The sequence below is a fragment of the Myodes glareolus genome, chromosome 3 (genome assembly GCF_982192425.1).
Source record: "Myodes glareolus chromosome 3, mMyoGla1.1, whole genome shotgun sequence".
NCBI lineage: Eukaryota > Metazoa > Chordata > Mammalia > Rodentia > Cricetidae > Myodes > Myodes glareolus.
This window is the reverse complement of record NC_142028.1, coordinates 105,732,699-105,751,731: the sequence shown is the minus strand read 5'-3', so window position 1 is coordinate 105,751,731 and position 19,033 is coordinate 105,732,699. Positions and strand designations below refer to the sequence as shown.

At 43.6% G+C, this 19,033-nt stretch overlaps 1 protein-coding gene across 1 annotated transcript in view; it reads left to right on the top strand.

Annotated features, from left to right (window-relative positions):
* Sh3gl2 (SH3 domain containing GRB2 like 2, endophilin A1) overlaps positions 1–19,033 on the top strand; it is a 181,625-nt gene that overhangs the window by 158,941 nt on the left and 3,651 nt on the right. The window contains exons 4-8 of the mRNA XM_048453020.3: positions 11,556–11,699; positions 12,559–12,692; positions 14,218–14,376; positions 16,420–16,523; positions 18,698–18,828. Coding sequence (XP_048308977.1) covers positions 11,556–11,699; positions 12,559–12,692; positions 14,218–14,376; positions 16,420–16,523; positions 18,698–18,828 — 672 coding nt within the window. The remainder of the gene's footprint in view (positions 1–11,555; positions 11,700–12,558; positions 12,693–14,217; positions 14,377–16,419; positions 16,524–18,697; positions 18,829–19,033) is intronic.

The window sequence follows — 19,033 nt, the reverse complement described above, 5'->3', positions numbered from 1 at the left end:
ATAATTCTGTATAATTTAAGCAATTAATATTGATAACATGACAGAGAGGGTTTGCTTTCTCTAATTCTTTTGTCCTGGAAACAGGCATTGCACAGAGTTCCTAAAACATGGCTAGTTATCATTATGCTGATTATTGAAAGCCAGCTGGATGTCCTTGGGAAGGAGACACCGAAGTTTAACCAATATCCAGAGTACTCAGTGCTTTTGCATAGCAAAACAGAGAGAATCCCCATCTTGTCTATATCTGGTCCCTACTCGGCATCATAGGAATTAAAGCTGGACTAAGGAGTCTGGACATTGGTACTTGATCTGGCTTGAGTTAGGTGAGGATTTTGACTGGGGCCAATGAACAGATTCTTATAGACAGGATAATGGAATCTTGGGAGGTTCCGCTCTGAGGGTATTTAAAGAGCGCTCCTCTGAGAGCACCAACCTCCGTGTTGCTTTCACACCTTACAGTTCCAGATTCTCAGAGCATTTATATCCTTTAAACCCAGTTCTTATAGAAAAGGCTATGAAGGAGAGCATGTTGAATTTCAGGAATTCATGAAGATACTTTATGAAGGTCCGTCTTCATCCCTGACCTCCACCAGAGTGGCATTTGAAAATCCAAATCTGATCATATTATGTTACATAAAACATTAAATTGTTTCTCATGCTGTTAGAATTAAAGTGGCTTATAAGCTCCCCCCTACCCGGCCCAACTGAACTGTCCATTCCCCTCCATCATGCCCCTACTGCCCAGCTGAACCGGCCGTTTTCCTCCATCATGCCCAGTGATGCTCTTTCAGCTCCTGTACCCGTCTCACTCCAGCTGCATTCCCTGGGCTCATGGCAGGCACGGGCAGCCTGTCGGCTCTTGGAAGTGACGATGTGAGTTACGAAGTATGGCTGGTGCTGATGAATTACAGCCTCTCCACAAGGGACAGGTGGGAGAAGTCTTCCTCGTCCTCGGATCATCAGCCCCACAGATACACGCAGCATGTATCACGTGCATTTTTCTCTTTATGTGAACATCAGTTCTAGAATACGGGTGGGCAAAGCAATAGCTTGATAAAGATTTGATATTTAGTTCCTTGGTTTGTGTACTGCAGGATTTTCTTTCCTTTCGATAAAGAAATGAACAATCAGATTCCCATCAAGACAGTTTTAAATATCTTAATCTCCTGAAAATGCCCTTCTTACTGATTCAGTGGCGGTGTACCCTCTACTAAGTGGACAGCTGTGGCCAGATGACAGTGTGTGGTCTTTCTAGGCTTGCTATGTTTTCTGTGCCAGAGGTTTTTTCAGTTTTCATGGAGCAATTGCTCTGACCCAAATGTTATAATACAATATAAATTTCCAAGCTCCTCGGGGGAAGAGGCAGCTCACACATGGGAGTTATTATGCAGAGCAGACACTTGCTGCTCTGCAGAGGAGCTTTCCCTGATGCATGTGCGCTGTTTACGCGGCATGCTTGAAACCCGAGGTATTAAATTGGGGGTATTGGATTTCGGTTAAGGTTTTTTTTTTTTTTAATAATTTCATTTCTCACTTACGGAATATTACCTGTGGAAGTAAAAGCGTGCTGCATGAATTTTTAAATGCTTCATTAATCCATGGGATAATTTTATATTAAAATTGTATTTCTTCCCACAGGCTGTTCTTTTAGTCATCTCCTTCCAAAGATGAATAATTAATAAATATTAAATCATGATAATCAGGTATTTGTTGGTAGTGGAACTGAGCATGAATTATATGTCATTTGGCACCCATTTAACCAAATGGTTGGTTGGACAGCACATTAATTTTCTGTTGGGCAGGAGGGCCTGATCCTTCGCATCTCTGCCGTCTGTCTGTCCACATGTATGTATGAGGGAATATACAGCAGTGAGCCTTCACTTAATGAGTAAGGGATGTGTGTTTACTCATAGACAGAGATTTTACTTTCCTAAGTCTTAACACTGAGAAGTGATTCAAAACATATAAAGGATAGATTCCCCTTTACAATTATGGAAAGTGTTGAATTTCAGAGGGATAATTCTTCTGAGAACAAATACAATAATGAAAAAAACATACATATCTGGAGATGGGCAGTATATTATATTTATTTATTGAAAAGAGTAGATGGCTTTCCTACATTTACAAAATCATTGGGAAAAATATTGCAAGTTGTTCATTGTCTAGTCATCCTTTCTGGCAGCTAACTGACCCCAACTGACCCAGAACAAACATCGGTAAAGTAGACAAGTTTGGGGATTCTCTCTTGTTATAGAAACGTTGATACAGTAAGTGTATCCTGGGTGGAGCTTCCCAGCCGTCACTCTTGGGGGTTGTTGGGCCACTCCCTGCTATTGATTTTAGCTCCCAGTTATTTTAGAGTACAGAACAGCTAAGGTAGACTAGAGTGCCTCTTACTGCACTCAGCTTTTGAAGGGTTCTCAATGCTGACAAGATAAAAGACAGCCCATCCTGTGCTGAGGCTGGAGATTCTCCTGTGTCTGCAGACACGAAGCAGGGTCTGAGGAAAGTTCAGTCTCGGGCCGTCACCCACCAGTGTCATAGCACAGATTCCACTCTTTCCTCTAAAAAGCCACTTAAGCAAAGACTCCTAATGTTAGTAAAGTGATGCTTGTGTGTGTTTTTAAAAAATTGTACCAAATATTTTATGCTCTTGGGGAGCAATTGCTTGCTTTCCCAGGGCATGCTGTGAGATCTTTGTTGGCTCCTTGCAGCATCTCGTCCTGAGGTGGGAAATATTTGCTGTTCGTGTCACGAGTTCCTACAGCTGCTGAGTGTACCATAGCACAGTGTCTTAAAATACCACCCTGCTGCTTCCCACTCAGGGCTAGAAGAGCACTGTCACCTCAGAGAGTGGCGTTACATAAATGCAGTTGTTAGGTCGAAAGTAGCATGTTCCAGCACTTGAGTCGCCTCCTTAAACAAGATGCAAGCAGACCCCTTCTCTCTCCTCAGTTCTGCACTGCATGCGATCACTAAAGTAACTGCCTACAGCCAGGAGCTTCACATAAGCCTTCCCTGCTGTCTGCATCTTTGTACCTATTCACTCAGCATGAGTGTGCAAACTGAGGGAGACAGACGCCATGCTCACAGTTCTGGGAGCATCAGAAGGGGGAAGTTCAGAATCATAGGTGTGTTGCAATTCTTCCATATAATTGTTGCATATCACCATCATGAAACATGTGCAAAGCTGTAACCACCCGGTTCTGCGTCACCCTCTCCAGATATGGTTCGTGCGCCTTCCATACCGATCACGAGCTTGGGGCAAAGGCCTGGGGATTGAAATAAAGACACACACAAAGAGACCTGGGTCATTCGTCAAGAGATAGCCGAATGCCACTTTATTTAGCTTTCTACAAAGTTAATGTACCTTTGCCCCAGAAGAGGAATCCCCTCCCAGCCAGACGGGAAAGCACAGAGGGAGGAGCCTGGCACTGTGTGGAAATTCCTTCCCAGGCAGGGGGCGAAGAGATGGCAGCTAGAGAGACCTTGGCGCTGTGTGATTCTCCCAGGCAGGTGGGAAATTACCATACCAAAGGTGGACTGTGCCCAGCAGCTAAATCACCAGGCTGGCAGAGTGAGCATGGGGAATTAACAGGAAGCTTAGTTGGCTAGCCAAAACAGTCCTTAGGATTTGCTCCTCAAGGAGCAGGGGGAAAACACGGGATCCTACACAAAGCCTACTAGTCATTACAACATATTTGATTCAGAGTATGGAACCCAGATGTAATTGTGTGAATTGCAGATTTATACTCATGATTCCATTGTAATCCTTATATTAAACTTTACAAATTTAATTGAAATAATTCAAAATTAAAGGACTGGAGAGATGGCTCAATGTTTAAGAGAGCCTACTGCTCTTATGGAAGATATGGGTCCAGTTCTCAGCAACCCAGTGTCAGCTCACAACTGTGTAACTCCAGTTCAGGAGATCCGATGCCCTCTCCTGGCAACCAAGGGCACCAAACACACGTGTTGCATAGACTTAGTACAGGCAAAGCAAAAACTCATACATACACATAACAATGAAAATGAATAAAGCTCATTTCAAAATAACATCAATTCAAAATTAAGGATTTTTGTGGTGGTAAAATGCAGATGACCTAACTCATCTTAACCAAATTTAAGCATACATTTCAGTGCAGTCATCACCATGGTCTACTCCCATAACCCCTTTCAGGTGTGAAAATAAAAATATTTCCATTGAATAATAACTCCCCATTCTCTGACAACTGTCATTCTACGTCCTAATGCTGTAGCTTCCTTTACTCTTCATAGCCCAAGTGATAATTCCTGTAGTTTCTTCCTGTTCGCTACTCACTCATTTTGCTTAGGATGTCTTCAAGGCTTATACATGTTATAGCATGTTTAAGATTCTCTGCCTCTTTGAGGTTGAGTAATATTTCCCAGGAAACGGAAAAGATTTGTGTTTTAGGATCAGATTCCAATTGGTCCAATGGACAATCCTTTGGATAGCTGCTGGGCTGGGCTTGCAAGAGTTTTGTTGCTAATTTCTATATTAGATTCCCTGAGGACTAGTATCTGCAGCCTTCTTGTGTTTGTCAGGGTTCTAGATTCTCATAGCATGAACTAAGTAGTACGTCTCCTTCTTTAGTCTCTTAGAGATGTTCCTGGTGGATGGCTGGTAGTTCTTTACAGGTGAATGAAACCGTCATGAAATTGTCATGTTTCTCTATTTCTCTATAAAATAGACAAAGAAAACCTGTCTGATTTTTTGCTATTGCAAGGATTAAAAAGATGCTATGTGTGAACTGTGGACAGCAGATGTTAAGTATTTTTCTGACCAACAAGTCTCTCCACTGACACAATAATCCAAATCAAACCAGATCAGACCGAATTAGAAAAGGCCCAGGTTTAATGGATGCCAGTGCTCCCGGGTGGCCCCCAGGAAAACATGGAGAGGGGAAAGGAGAACCAGAACAACCATGTGTTTTTTCTCTGGAGGGGCAGTTTAAATAGCCTATGAGAGTGGTCTTGACCCTCCCTGGGGCGAGTCACCATTTTGGTGAGCTTTCTTGGAGGTAGAGTCTGAACTGTGGCCACTCCCAGGGGAGACAAACATTCCAGACTTTTTGTATCTATGGATACCAGGGGGCTGGGGTGATGCTTCCAACCAAACAGTAGGTACCCCTGAGTGATAGTCACAGAATGAAATGTGCTTCTGATATTCAGCTTTTGGAAGATACCTTAAAGATCTTTCTGTGTCTGTAGTCCAGACAGTAGCATTGACGAATAGCCCTACAATCTGTCAGCACAGTCTTGCTCCAGATCTCTCCTCTGTTGAATGATGCCTGGCTTTTGTGAGGGAGAGCTCTTGAGAGAGAAGAAATGAGTCAGTCTAGAAAATGTCTAGAAAATGTATTCCACATCCTTCTTCCCTAATAGATGGCTAAATCTATCATGTTTCTCCTAACTATCAGAACATGAAGATGTGTCTCAGGAAATGAGTTGGCCACCTGCTCTGCCCTAGAGTATCTCTGACTGACGTTCATAAACCTGAGCCAAGGGTGAGGACTCTTTGTCCTTGCTGTGGCAGACGCCTTGTCAATATATTTTTACTTGCTATCACAGAGGATAAAAGGAAGTCAATCTTGAGAACAAGTGTATACCTGGCTTTAACTTTTAGATATTTTGTTATTTTTTTTTATTTTAAAAAGTGTACTTATTCCCAGCATGTTGCTCTTTGAGAGTCAAGAACAATATTCCACAGTATTCTCAAGAGTTTTCACAATTATGGTATTTTAAACATACTTCTAAAAATCTTCATATTCTATAAATTAATAGCCATTTAAGAATTAGAGGAACTAAGCTTAGTAGTGCTTATAACAAACTACATGCTACAGGAATATTAAATGAAAAAAAGTTTAAGTGAATCTCCTGGTATGGAACAGCCCTCCCATGGAGTCACAGGTGGACACTGCCCACTTTTGCATTGAAAATGTGTTGTCCACGGAGGGAGTATTCAGAAGACCTAGACAGAGTACACTGTTTATGTGAATTCATTTGTAAGCATTTTCTTTTCTTAATTCCCCTTTCTTGATCTTGTTCCTAAATGTTCTCCTATACCCACACATACATGTCTTTAGTTACATACATGCATGTCTTATAGGCTAGGATCCACATATCAGGGACAACATGCTTCTCCCTCCACCCCAAGCCTGGGTGACCTTAATTTGTATTATACATTCTAAATATATCCATTTTTCTGAAAGTTTTGTGATTTCACTTTCTTTAGGGTTAAATCTTATGCTGTTTTATATCTTTACTAGGTTTTCATTTTCCAGTCACGTGTTGATGGACACCTCTGTTGTCTCCATTCCCCAGCTGTAGTGAGCAGAGCAGCAAACGCATGGGGTGCGAGCATCTCTGTAGCAGGAAGTGCAGCTCTTTGTGCAGGACTGAAGCAGCTGGCTTGTGTCGTGGTTCCGTTTTAAACTGTTTGAGAAAACTCAAATTGCTTGCCGTGGTGGCTCTTCAGGAAACCTGACTAGCACATCTGTGTACATCTGTGTTGTCCACTGACACATTTCTGGGGGAAATATTCAAAGGGGTGGAGTCATAGAACTGTGTTCAGATATAGTGAATATTGGCGCATTCGTATCCGAATTTGCTCTTCCCGCAGAGCGGCACCTGAGAGTTCTGCTCCCTCACCTGGAGTTCCTGAAGCATCTGTTTCTTGGGCTTAAGCTCGTTTGTACAGATGATCAGGATGGATTCTCTAACTCTACCTTTAAAGTTCACTTTCCAGAAGCCCATCTCAGTAGCACTTGCTTCGGGAGCCTCCCAGCCTTGCTGTTTTAGGGACTGTGTGGTGTAAATGCCTGACAGTGTGGGCCACTTCCTGCCTCATGTCGTTGAGGGACTGTCTGGCTGTAGAGGACACACTTCAGGACAGCAGGCCTCACTAGCACAGCTGCCCTCACAGAGTAGGTGCTTAACAAATGCTCTGTCATTCATCATCACAGGGGAATCCTTCAAAGTCTTCTATTTTTGGTAAATAACCAATCGAGCATTGAAATTCCAAACTTTACTATACAGGAGATACACAAATCCCTCCTGTGTGATCTGCGAAATGACTGAATGACGGATTTATTCGGTGCGTGTGACAAAGGGTGCTGCCCTCTGCCCAGGCGGCCCTAGATCACTGTGTAATCAACTGGCCTCTGACGCACCCAGCCTGCAGGCCTCAGCCTCTAGAGCAGTGGTTCTCAACCTTCCTAATGCTGTGACCCTTTAACACAGTTCCTCATTTTGTGGTGGTCTCCAACCATAAATTATTTGTGTTGCTACTTCGTAACTATCATTTTGCTAGTGTAATAAATCATAACATAAATATTTTTAGAAGTAGATGTTTGTCGTAAGGGTCACAGGTTGAGAACAACTGCCCTTGAGTTTTTCACACTACTGAGCTACCACTAAATTGATCTGTGGTCTTTGTTCTTTTTATCTAGGACTCATAATTCAGCTTGTGGACTGTCTGCGTTGTTGGGGGAAATGGGAGTTTGTTTCCTGATTCGATTCACAAAGATTGCCCTTGCCCAGTTTTGGTCAGTAAGCTGATTTCCATAGCATGCCTCAAAAGTGGTGCTTCCTAGGGAAGCTTGGGGTGACTGCCTCCCTTGTGGACTAAGCAGGAAGGATGTGGAATTCTACATCCTAACTGTGGTTAGGAAGGAAGTCCTAAGACCGAGGCCTGGCAACTGTAGACCCTAATGCCCATGAGGGAAATGCCAGCCAGGCCACCCACAGTGCTCCTGATCTCCAGCCAGCTGCCCATCAGAGCAAGCACCGCAGGGAGCCGAGTCTATCATCCTCATGCTCCATTTCACAGCTCAGAGAGAAGCTGCAGGACACTTGAAAAGGGAAGCTTCTAAATAAAGCAGTCAGAGGAACATTTGAAACTTTTAAGTGAAATGATTTAACCCACAGAGGGAAGAAAACACCCTTGTTCCCGCCCCTCACCCCTCCAACTAATGACTGCCTTCCTGCTGTCCTATTGCCACTTTGTCTTCCCCAGTCACATTTTGCAAACCCTTGCTGTGGACCAGTCCTCACTTGGCAGATGGAAATGTTCAGGGAAAGGGACTCCAGGAAACACAGTTCCCTGCACGACCACAGGGTGTCCTGAGAGCATTGCAGCTCTCTCACAGCAGAAGAACCTGAACGGGGCGGGAAGGGGGAGAAAAAGCCCTGTCATCTAATCCAGGCTGCTGACCTGTGCTTAGACGTTTTTGCTCTTTATCATTGAATGTTGATAACAGCCTGCTGAATGAGATCATCTTCAGGATACATGCTAGAAAGATGTACAGACTGGCCTTCTTCCTACGTCTTCAAGAGGTCAGAACTTCAAACTAGTTCAAAGTTCACTGCTTCCCATGAAAGAAGGCAGGACCTGATAAGGATCTGACTTCCTGGTTGCTTGTTTGGATTAAGACATAAAAATTAAACGTAAGATAGATGTAAGACTGTTGAGCTTTCCCTGCTAGTTTCCTAGTTTCTGCTTTGGTGGACAGGCAGAGTTAGGATGGCTAAGCCGTGACTCCCAGGGACACTGCTTTTGACCAGAGAACTGCAGACCGAGCCAGCCTAGTGCTGCATTGCTGTGTGGAGCCTGGGTTTCCCTTCAGCTGTGCCCAGAATTAGAAAGCTCAGCAGGAGCCTAGAGACTGTATAGGGCTCACTCTAGGAGTTGGTAACAATCCAGACTCCCCCATTTGTATTCTTTAAAAGGTAGAGTTAGGAAAGAAGCTGTTCTCTGTGCTGGGGTCACAGCAGCAGAGCTGTTTCTCAACCTTTTGTGGTCATCCGAATTTTCTGTTTTGTTCTTGCCATTTACCCAGTAAATGTCTTTCCAGGAAATGGCCTCACATAGATCCACCAAGTCTTTTCCTTTGATGCTGTTTTCTGATCCCATTTTACATGTCAATCCTCATTAACTTTCTCTCCTGGTCCACTAAGCTAGTGAACACTTGATGTAGTCACACTTGGAAGGCCCTCATCGCTATTTATCCAACACAACCACTAGATAATGGCTAAAGTGTTCTCCTGGGGGTGGGGTCGGGGGCTGGGAAGTAGTTTTAATTAATTTCTTGTTATAGGAAAATAATTTATGAATATGTTATGTAAAGTTACTTTACACAAAAAGTACTGTATGAAAAAAATTCTAGTTACCCTCAGGGTTTAGACCCCTGTCCCCATTTCTGCTTCTGAAATCTAACATTTTAAAGACTCTTGACTGTTCTTTGTTTTGTTTTTTAAAGACTTTTGGTTTGGGGTTTTTTGTTTTGTTTTGTTTTGGTTTTTTTGGGTTTTGGATATTTCGTTTTGGTTTTGATTTTGGGTTTTTTTGTTTTGTTTTGGGTTTTGGGTGTCTTGTTTTGTTTTTTTGTTTGTTTGTTTGTTCGGGTTTTGGGTGTTTTCTTTCATTGGTTGTTTGGTTTCTATCTCCAGTCATGAATTAAGTCCTGCATCGAGCCTGCTTCCTCTTCCCAGCTTTAGCTGTCTTCTTGCCGATTCCCGTTTCAGAAGGTGAAAGCTGTGTGTTCCTCGCCTGCCCTCCCATGATTGTGTCTGTCCCTATGACTTTCTCAGTGTGTTTATGTCGTTGTTTGTTAAATCCCACTGGGGAACACGGGAGCAGATCCACATCAGCATTAACCTATGCTGCTCTGGAGCCGCACATGTGGCACAGCTGTGGTGGCTGCTGACAGAGGGTCTCCTGGAGAGCTTTGTTGTTTGTGTGTTTCCCTGTATTGCATTTCCTATTTCCTAGATTTCATTCCTATCCCTTTTCTTGACTTATACTTTTCTTTAGTGAAATGCCTCTTGCCTCTTTAATTGATTTGGGGAAAAAATAAGAATTGAAACCTTGATGGTGTCATTTGAAAACATCATTATTGGACCTTTCTATGTCATTGTTCATTGAAAGTTATTTTCTTAATATTTTCTGAAATACATTTCAATTTATTGCTCCAGTTTTTTAATGTATCTTTTCTCATTTTGTGTGTAGCCCATCTTTTCTTGTTCAAAGTTGGGGTCCTATGGTTCCTTCTGGTGACCCTTGTGTGGGCCACAGTCCTTGTGTTCTGTTTTCAGTAGCTGTCTGGTGTCTGTCCCAGCACTGACGCAGCCCTCAGCTCTGCTTCTCACGCCCGCCGTCTAGTGTCTGTCCGAGCACTGATGTTGCACTCAGCAGCTGCAACCCTCTCGCTTACTCCTTACTCTGTTGTCAATGCCGTGCAGCAGGATTCCTCTCCTGGGTCTCAGCCCTGGCTGCCTGCAGAAAGGCCTCACAGGTCTGCTACAATGAATAGGGGACTGTGAAGCACTTCAACTTCCTCAATATGGTTTATATACTTTTCTATAAAAGCTTACGGTAAATAAAAGGAAATTTTTCTGTTTTGTGGGGGTGTCTAGCTTTGTATGTGACCTTAGTGTCACGTGCTGCCGCATGCTATATGGTTCAAAGCTCAATGATGCTTTCCTATGGGCACTTTCCTTTGCAATGCCCCTCCCTGTGGGCCCCGTCTCGGTGACTCATTGTAGTACAAACACTTCTCTCTAATTGCTCTTATGACAGACTTTGTCTTCAGGTCTCTATAACCTTTGTCAATACGGATAACTTTTCTCACTGCCACTCTATGCCTTGGAAGCCCAAAGTGTAAATAAAAGCCTATTTGAATTGTATGTTTAAGGTCAAATATTAGTCCCCAAATGCTAGAAGTACTTTGACTTTCAGCTGTGATTTCCTTGGGGGTTTTTGTGCAGCTATCACTGTGGGCGCAGTGCAAGGTTAATGTATAATCAACTCTGATAATGAGTAATACACCTAGAGCCAGTCACTCAGTCCTCAGTAATATGTTACTGAAACACCCCCTCCACTAAAACTGGGACTACTTGCTAGGCACCTTCCTGTAAAAGTAAAAATAGAAAAGGAATCGAGATGTAATCTTTGAGAGTCCAAGCCAATCGTCAGCTGAAATGTTTAAGAGAAGTAATTAGATATTTTAATGAATATGCTATTTTGTTCTTAGTTGAGAAGCGACTTTGAAAATTGTTTTATTTTAAACATGTTGTAAGCGAAACGAAGCCCAGGTCCACACATTCTGAGTTCATCATCATTCCTTATCTAAACCCACAGACTCCTTGGGCTGAGATGTTAAACAGGAACAAGACTTGGAGATGAGCATGTCGGCTAGGTATTTCCAGAATGTTCTCGATGGCCAGCCAAGCCTCCAGAGTCACTGCAGTGAGCAGGATGGGAAGATAGGGGGCAGCAGCCGAGCCCGTGGTGCTGCCTCATCGAGACCAATGCTTTGCCTTGCTGTGAAATTCTACTTGGATTTTAAGGGAATGATTAGAGTTGCATATCCAGTTGCCCACATATTGTCTGCAAAGACTGTTCGCCCAGCGAAGGTGCAGCCTTAGGAGCTGAGAGCATGTGCAGGCTGGTTTGAGGCTGGGTTGTCCCGTCAGCCCTGTTCCTATCATGTGGTGTTGTTTGCATCTAAAGGGTCTTCTGTCTTTGTCTCCAGCCTCCAGAGCGAAGCTCAGCATGATCAACACCATGTCAAAAATCCGCGGCCAGGAGAAGGGGCCGGGCTACCCTCAGGCGGAAGCCCTGTTGGCAGAGGCCATGCTCAAGTTCGGCAGGGAGCTGGGCGATGATTGCAACTTTGGTAAATAGCCTTTGTCATATGGTAGCTCCCCATAGGGGTCACAGTGTTGATAAGAAGCGACTCTGGAGAGCATTATTCAGCTATTTTATACTTTAACTCTCACTTTTAGATATTACACATGAGGGCTAAATGTGATTTTTTAGGATTGCTATTATCTAAAGTGATTTGTCTAAGGGCTTTTGTCCTCTTCCACTAAAGGCTTGACAACAGTTTTGGCAGACATGCCCAGATGCCTTGGAACTTTACTGGCTATATCTGGCAGGAACTGGGTTTGCAGACAGAGTGAACAGTCACAATCAGCATGATTCGCCACCCTGCCACCTGGGCTTTCTCTTATTAATCCGCTGCTCATTTGTATGTGGTACCTGATTCTACTGCCCCAGGCAAAATACCATGTATTCCGTCTCCTTTCTCCTCTGGCTCTCGGGACCTCAGCACCTTCTGCCTTCACCCCTCCTTTACCCCATTGATGTGGGGCCTTTCTTGGCCCTAGTTCTCCATTCTTGGTGTCTGCTTCTGCTAAAAAGCGTTGAGTTGCAACTGATCTCACATTGCTAAGAACTAGCACTAATCATGGAGGACAGAGAGCCTTCCAAAAGCTGCTCACAGTAAAGCGCTATGGTATTGGTAAGGAGGGATATTCCTCCCTGGAAAGTGCTGTGGGACCTAGTTGTCAAGATGGTCTGCGGGGAAATAGAAAAGCCACTGTTACTTTAAGAGCTTCATGGTCTCTCTCTCTCTGTCCCTGCTGTCGTAATAGGTCAGAGACAACCCTTACATTGTCAGCTTGAAGGCCGTTATTGCAAAGCCACCTCATCTTTGTTCTTCATGGTGTGTTGTCTTCACTCCCCCCTCTCAGGGCCAGCTCTTGGTGAGGTAGGAGAAGCCATGAGGGAGCTCTCAGAGGTGAAGGACTCTTTGGACATGGAGGTGAAGCAGAACTTCATCGACCCCCTTCAGAACCTCCACGACAAAGATCTGAGGGAGATTCAGGTCTGTGCAATGCGTCTTCCCAGACCCACGCAGGTTCTCATTTGCTCAGGCGGCGCTTACTAGGCTGCACAGCAGCGGGCACCTGAATTCCCAGCAGCCCCCAAACACAGAAAGAACCGAAGACAAAAGGTTTCAACCTATTGTCACAGGTGCAGCTCTGCTGCTCCTATGGGCATTGTATTGGCTCCTCTGGGTTTAACTTCCAGGTTAAAGCAATATTGACACCATTTCTTTTCTACATAAGGAGGCCCTTTATCGGGGAATTTGTATATTTGTTAATGTGAATGTTCGGCTGGGCTGATGCAACCCTTAAATATTAATTGTACTTTCTGTTAGCTTGAATAAGTAGCTACTGTATCACTCCTACACACATTTTCATGATGGTTGTTGGAACTGAGAGGAAATAACCACCCTTTCTAAAGCACACAGAGCAGTTGAGCTATTTATGATGAAGTCAACTGGCTTTTCCTCTGACTGTGAGTTCAAATACTTTTTAAGAACAGTCCTGCCTAGAGGAAACCAGGTAGCTAGGATAAGACCATGAGCTGAGGATAGGAGGCCAAGGAGGGCTATGGAATATCACCTGTCCCTAGCTTCCCAGGCTTTACTGCTCCTGACTGTTTTATCTTCTTCCCTCGTCCATACACACTAGGAACAAGAGAAAACTGTTCTTTTCCCTGCTAGTCATGGAATACTACGATTATTAAGGGAAAAAATTGCTATCGATCTTTAAGAGAAGAACAAGTCCTTCTTAACCAAGGCCCTAGAAATGCTGGGAATTTTACTACAGATGATGTGGGGAGGGACTGAAGCAGGTTGGGAGGCTTTTGATGAAATCTTCCCAGGGTCATTTGCAGTTTGCATTTGTGACTGAGTTGTGTCTTCTGTCCTTGGAAAGGTTTAAAGCTAAGTCATCTGCCCCCCTAAAAGCCACCTTTGCCAAAGGGGGCCTGTCCTGAGATGTGGATTACTAGGCTCAGCCCTGTGTGTTCTGACTCAGGTAGTCAGGGATCTGTATTCTTAGTGGACACATTAGGGGATTCTGGTAAACTAGATTTTTTTTTCTTTTTTAATGAAAAAAGAAGTTTCATTTCTTCCACGTTTACCTCAGAGAAAGGGGCTTTCCCCTGCTTTCTCCTGAGGAAAATGACGTGTGGGCTCTTGTGTGTACCCTTTTCTTAAGGAAGAGAGTTTGTGGGGTGAGCACACTCACAACCCCCTCTTGACATTTGGAAGAAGAGGCATAGTTTAACTTGGCTCTGGTTTGAAAATGCCAAATCAAAAGGATACTTGTCTTTCTATCATTTAGTTCTCATTCTGAATTATTTGTAATGGTGTCAGTCCACAGGCCTTTGAAACATTACCTTTCCTGATGCATGAGTTTTTCTTTCTCTGGTGAGATCCAGTATCAAACACAACCAGACTCATTTTGGAGGCTACTCAGGATGGAAGAGAAATGAGGCCTGAGCAGGCCTTTTCTGTAGGATGCCCTTTTGAAGCATCTTCTTGCCTTTGGCTTTTTCAGCATCACCTGAAAAAGCTGGAAGGCCGGCGCTTGGACTTTGATTACAAGAAGAAACGACAAGGCAAAATCCCAGATGAAGAACTTCGCCAGGCGCTGGAGAAATTCGATGAATCTAAAGAAATCGCTGAGTCAAGCATGTTTAATCTCTTGGAGATGGATGTAAGCCACTCTCTTCTGGGTTTTCACTGAATTTTATCATATAGGCACAGCATTGATGTGTTGAAAAATACAGCGCGGAACAAGCGCCTGTCTGGTTACACTGAGTAATGCGAGCACATGGATGCTTGCTTCTTTTGAATCATGTATCATAAAGTAGACATAGAAATGACAAGTTCCTTCTTTATCCTGGTAGTTTGATTTGACCAGAACTTTGTATATTAATGGATTTTAAAATATTACCAATAGTACAGAGATAAAGAATGCCTATGACAACCCATTTTTTAAATCTAGCATCTTACAAACTATAGTCTAAATCTAGAGCACATTTACCTACAGTTAAGAATGACAACTAAAGTATATGCAGAGTTTTGTATCCAAAATTATAAGCATGGCCAATATGTGGAAGTGAGGTTAACATTTTTTGTTGAAAAAAGACATACAAATTGAAATTGATGATTATAGCATAGGTACTATGTTCAGGCATGGTTGGGGTGGTTTCAAAGTTGTTTCTGCATCTTCAGCGTACTGAATTATCTCTCATGACTTGAGACATGAAATTCTGTTGAGTTCTTCCAGCTGTGAAGACACCTGAACAGTCCTTTCTTTTTTTCACACATGTAGGCATCAGAAAAGCCAGCTTTGCTGTCATGGTTTATATCCACCTTCCAACCCATCAATTTGGCTGTGATGGTTGCGGGATTTTCTATACTTGTCACTTGCATTGGCAAGGAATCTTCAGAGAAAAGCACAGGGCTATAGATGTAGGTAGTATGGGTGTTGTATGCTTAGCTGGAGATCAGGTAGGAAAAGAAAATTCACCGTTAGGGATATTATTGAGGCTCATATGTCCTTCATATGCCTCCTAGAAGTTGGGGAACCAGAAAAGTTGGAAACATTGTACAGACCGAGTCTAAAGGCTAAGAATGAATGGTGGTGATGGACTAATTCATTCTGTGGCCAGAGGCTAGAGAACCTAGCAGAGGTGGAGAACAAGTCTTAGGGATGGAAGGCTCGAAGTTCTGATGTCCAAAGGCAAGAGAAACTGAATCTTCTGCCCCAGGAGAGAGGAGATTGAATCTCTTTCTTTTGCCAGTTGCTTTATTTGAACCCTCAATAGACTGGGCAGTGTACCATGTTAGATATGCACAACTCATTCTCGGTCAATCCTCTGTTTCAAATGCAAATCTGGTCTTGAAACATCTACACAGACCTGCCCAAGAGATCATGCTTAGCTAGCTTTTTGAGAATCCTTTAAATTAGACATGTTGCCATCCAAAATTAGTCACCACATTACCTAATCGGCTTACCTCCTAAAAGGCAGGGAAGGCATGTTGAACACACGTGGTCCTCATCATCTAGAGATGTCTACAGATGACTTTTGTCCTCCTAACCACTTAAGTGTAGGAAACTTGAATCAATGTGTGTCCTTGTACACTGGGCCCTCCTCCTGCACCCTCAAACTCCTAGGACAGCGTTCATTGCCCTTTTTGGCTTGGAGGCTGCTACTCAGATAGTTCTCTGCACAAGACTCGTAAAAGTTAGACCACTTAGAATATTCAATAATTAGCTTTAAATCCCACTGGGATCAGGCTAAGAGGTCAAAAGATTTATTCCATCCCATGGTCTGAAGTGAGAAATCAATTTTCCTCTTTTGCATTACCAGCAGTTATTAGAATGTAAAATGATGCTTGGATTTCATGTTGGCTGCTGTAGGCAAGAAGCAAAGAGTCCTCTAGTGACTCAATCTTTCTTCTATAGAACCCCAGTGAAAGAAGCTACATCCTATCCAGAAAATTCATAGTTAAGTACAAAACTGTTTCGTGAACTCAGTGAGACCTTCTCAGAGATACTCTTTGCTTCTCCTTATGGCTCTACATGTAGGGTCCTAAATATAAGGATTCTAAATCAACTTAGAACCTGAAGAACCATGTGTGCTCATAGCAGGTGGCAGAATCATTGGCATCCCCAACAGCTGCGCTGCATGATGCACACTGCTTCAAGACCATAACCTAGTAACTGAAGCACAGTCTCCCCATCCTACAGATTGAACAGGTGAGCCAACTCTCCGCCCTTGTGCAAGCCCAGCTGGAATATCACAAACAAGCAGTACAGATCCTGCAACAAGTCACTGTCAGGCTGGAGGAGAGGTAAGCTACACTTCCCTGGGGTTCTCAACTGCTGGAAAAATGATGTTCAGAGAAACGGAAATGAAAGAATATTTGAGATGGGCTTCTGCCCATCCATCCTGGCTGATCCAACACAGGCACCTTGCGAACTGACTGCCTGACTTTATTTTGCACTGTTCCTGGTCTTGCTTTCTTCTGACTCAAATCCTGTCTTGTATGTATAATTTACACATCAACATCATGTATGTACAGATGCTGATGTATAAATTATATATTTGCTGCCATGGATGGTTCAGCAGAATTCTGTGGATCATGGCTACTAGGATTTCCTGAGTGATATTCTGTATGGCTGCCATGCATAGGAACACTTTGAAAGAGATCTGTCCTAACAGATGAGCGGCACTGTGGCGCTCAGGAAGATGACGTAATAGTCAAGGGTGGAGCATACAGGCGAGCAGAGCCTGTTTGGAAGCCTGTGTCTTTTCATTCTTGTTTTTCCTTGAATGATAGATAATTCAGTTGTCCCCTTTCAGAGACAACTGATTCCCTGTGCCTGTTCAGTCTCCTCGCAGTGAGCTGCACTAGATTTTCTATGTGAACAGGACTCTTTTGCGTTGCGAGGTGTAGCCTAAAAGTATATACGCTATGACCCTGTACTGTAATACAGGTGTGCCTTGACCAATATCAGATTGAATTCTATTCTCATAAAGGAAAGGGGTTTAGTAGCCCTCACCTCCAGAACAACATAGCTTAGCATTGAGTGTACTGAAGACTGTCCGTGGTCTATTCTGTGATTACATGAGTAAGCAGGATTTGTGGTGCCTGGAACTGTGAGAAGGCATTACACTACATGTTAGTAACCTAAGAAAATACCAGAGTTTGGAGTGTTACTTCTATTGCTCAGGAATCCCTTGTGCATCACTGTAGTGTCAAAAGAATGTTGACGTGAACTGTTGTAAGGCAGGGGCCTTAGTAATCATATCTTGTTCAGCCAGGTGACCTTATTGCTAACCAGGAGCCTTACTATTCTTTCTTCATTTAGTTAGATAAAGGAGGATTATTTTTTGCTAGATAATTACATCAACGGATTACGTAGCAGCCTTTATTTTTAAGATCATGTCTAAAGTAACCTCTCCTGGGGGCTCGGTGGCTGAATGTCCAGTGAAGGCTCCGGTCACGTGCTGCATCTGGGAAATGTCACCTGTTATCCACTTGGTTGTACCTGGCCTTCCCTTTTCCTGTGAATCTTCCTTCCTCACTTGATATTTTATTTTTGATATAAAATCTTCGATGCACCTTTATGGATGTGTGCCTAACACCGAAGCATCTCTAATGGAAAGGCTTAAAACCCACCTGTCAGAACACTACAGCAACACTCTGTGCCTCTCACATCTGTTGAAAATGAAGAGAATGTGTACTTTTTGTCCATATCAAACATGTTTGAAATAGGTATAATTCTAGAATTGTCATACAATCAACCTTCCCCACCTTAAATTTAAATACACGTGTCTTATTGAAATACCTAAAAATGGGAAAGATCTGGTGATGTGCAGAATCTACAGGCTTCCCCTACCTTTCGTGTCTTTATTCCTTCCCCACTGTGACCCCTGTCTGCTCACTCCTATCTGCCCATGACCATCCCTCCCACCCCACCTCCAAACCTTCTCACATCCTGCATGGAATAGCCTTCTTTCACATATTCTCCTGTAGACCTGTGCTCTCCCTCCCAAAACCATTTGTCACCTTCTTCATGGATAAGTGAACTCTCCACACCTCTAACCTTGGCCCCATGTACTCTGAGTTCTTTGTGGAGGTCCTAGAATAACAACACTCTTGTCTGTACTGGTCAGCGGCCTGCTCTCCCCTCTACAGCACACACTGCTTTGGGGCACCAACTGTGTCTTGTGCACATTTATATCTCCCTGACCCTAACATGATACATATTAGCATAAACTGCTCTGAATGCAGGAGCTGGAGCTTGAGAGAAATAATGGAGACCATGAGGACAAGGTGAAAGAGAAGCTTCCCCAGGAACACGTTGCATGCCCCTGAGAGACCAAGGGTTCTTAGTATGTTTTCCTCTAGGTCTTAGCAGATTTCTAAGTGGGTCAGGCAGTTCCTGGAAATTACTGCCTTTCTGTTCACTTTTTAACTGGCTATATAATTCTCTGTCACTTCTTCTCTCTGTTATACAGAATAAGACAAGCTTCGTCTCAGCCCAGAAGGGAATATCAGCCAAAACCCCGTATGAGCCTAGAGTTTGCCACTGGAGACAGTACTCAGCCCAACGGGGGTCTCTCCCACACAGGCACACCCAAACCTGGAGGTAAGCAGCAGAAGGCTACCTGTTCCTTTTCCTGGGACTTGGGCACACTTGAACAATGCTGAGAACATTCAGAGTATCCCGTTGTTTCCCCTGCACAAGAGCTGCACAGCAAACCGCTCCTAATGAGAGGATTGTCAGGTCGGAGCTCAGCTCCTAGACATTGCTGTCCTTGCTGCACCACCCCTCTTTCTCTCCCTTCTCTCTG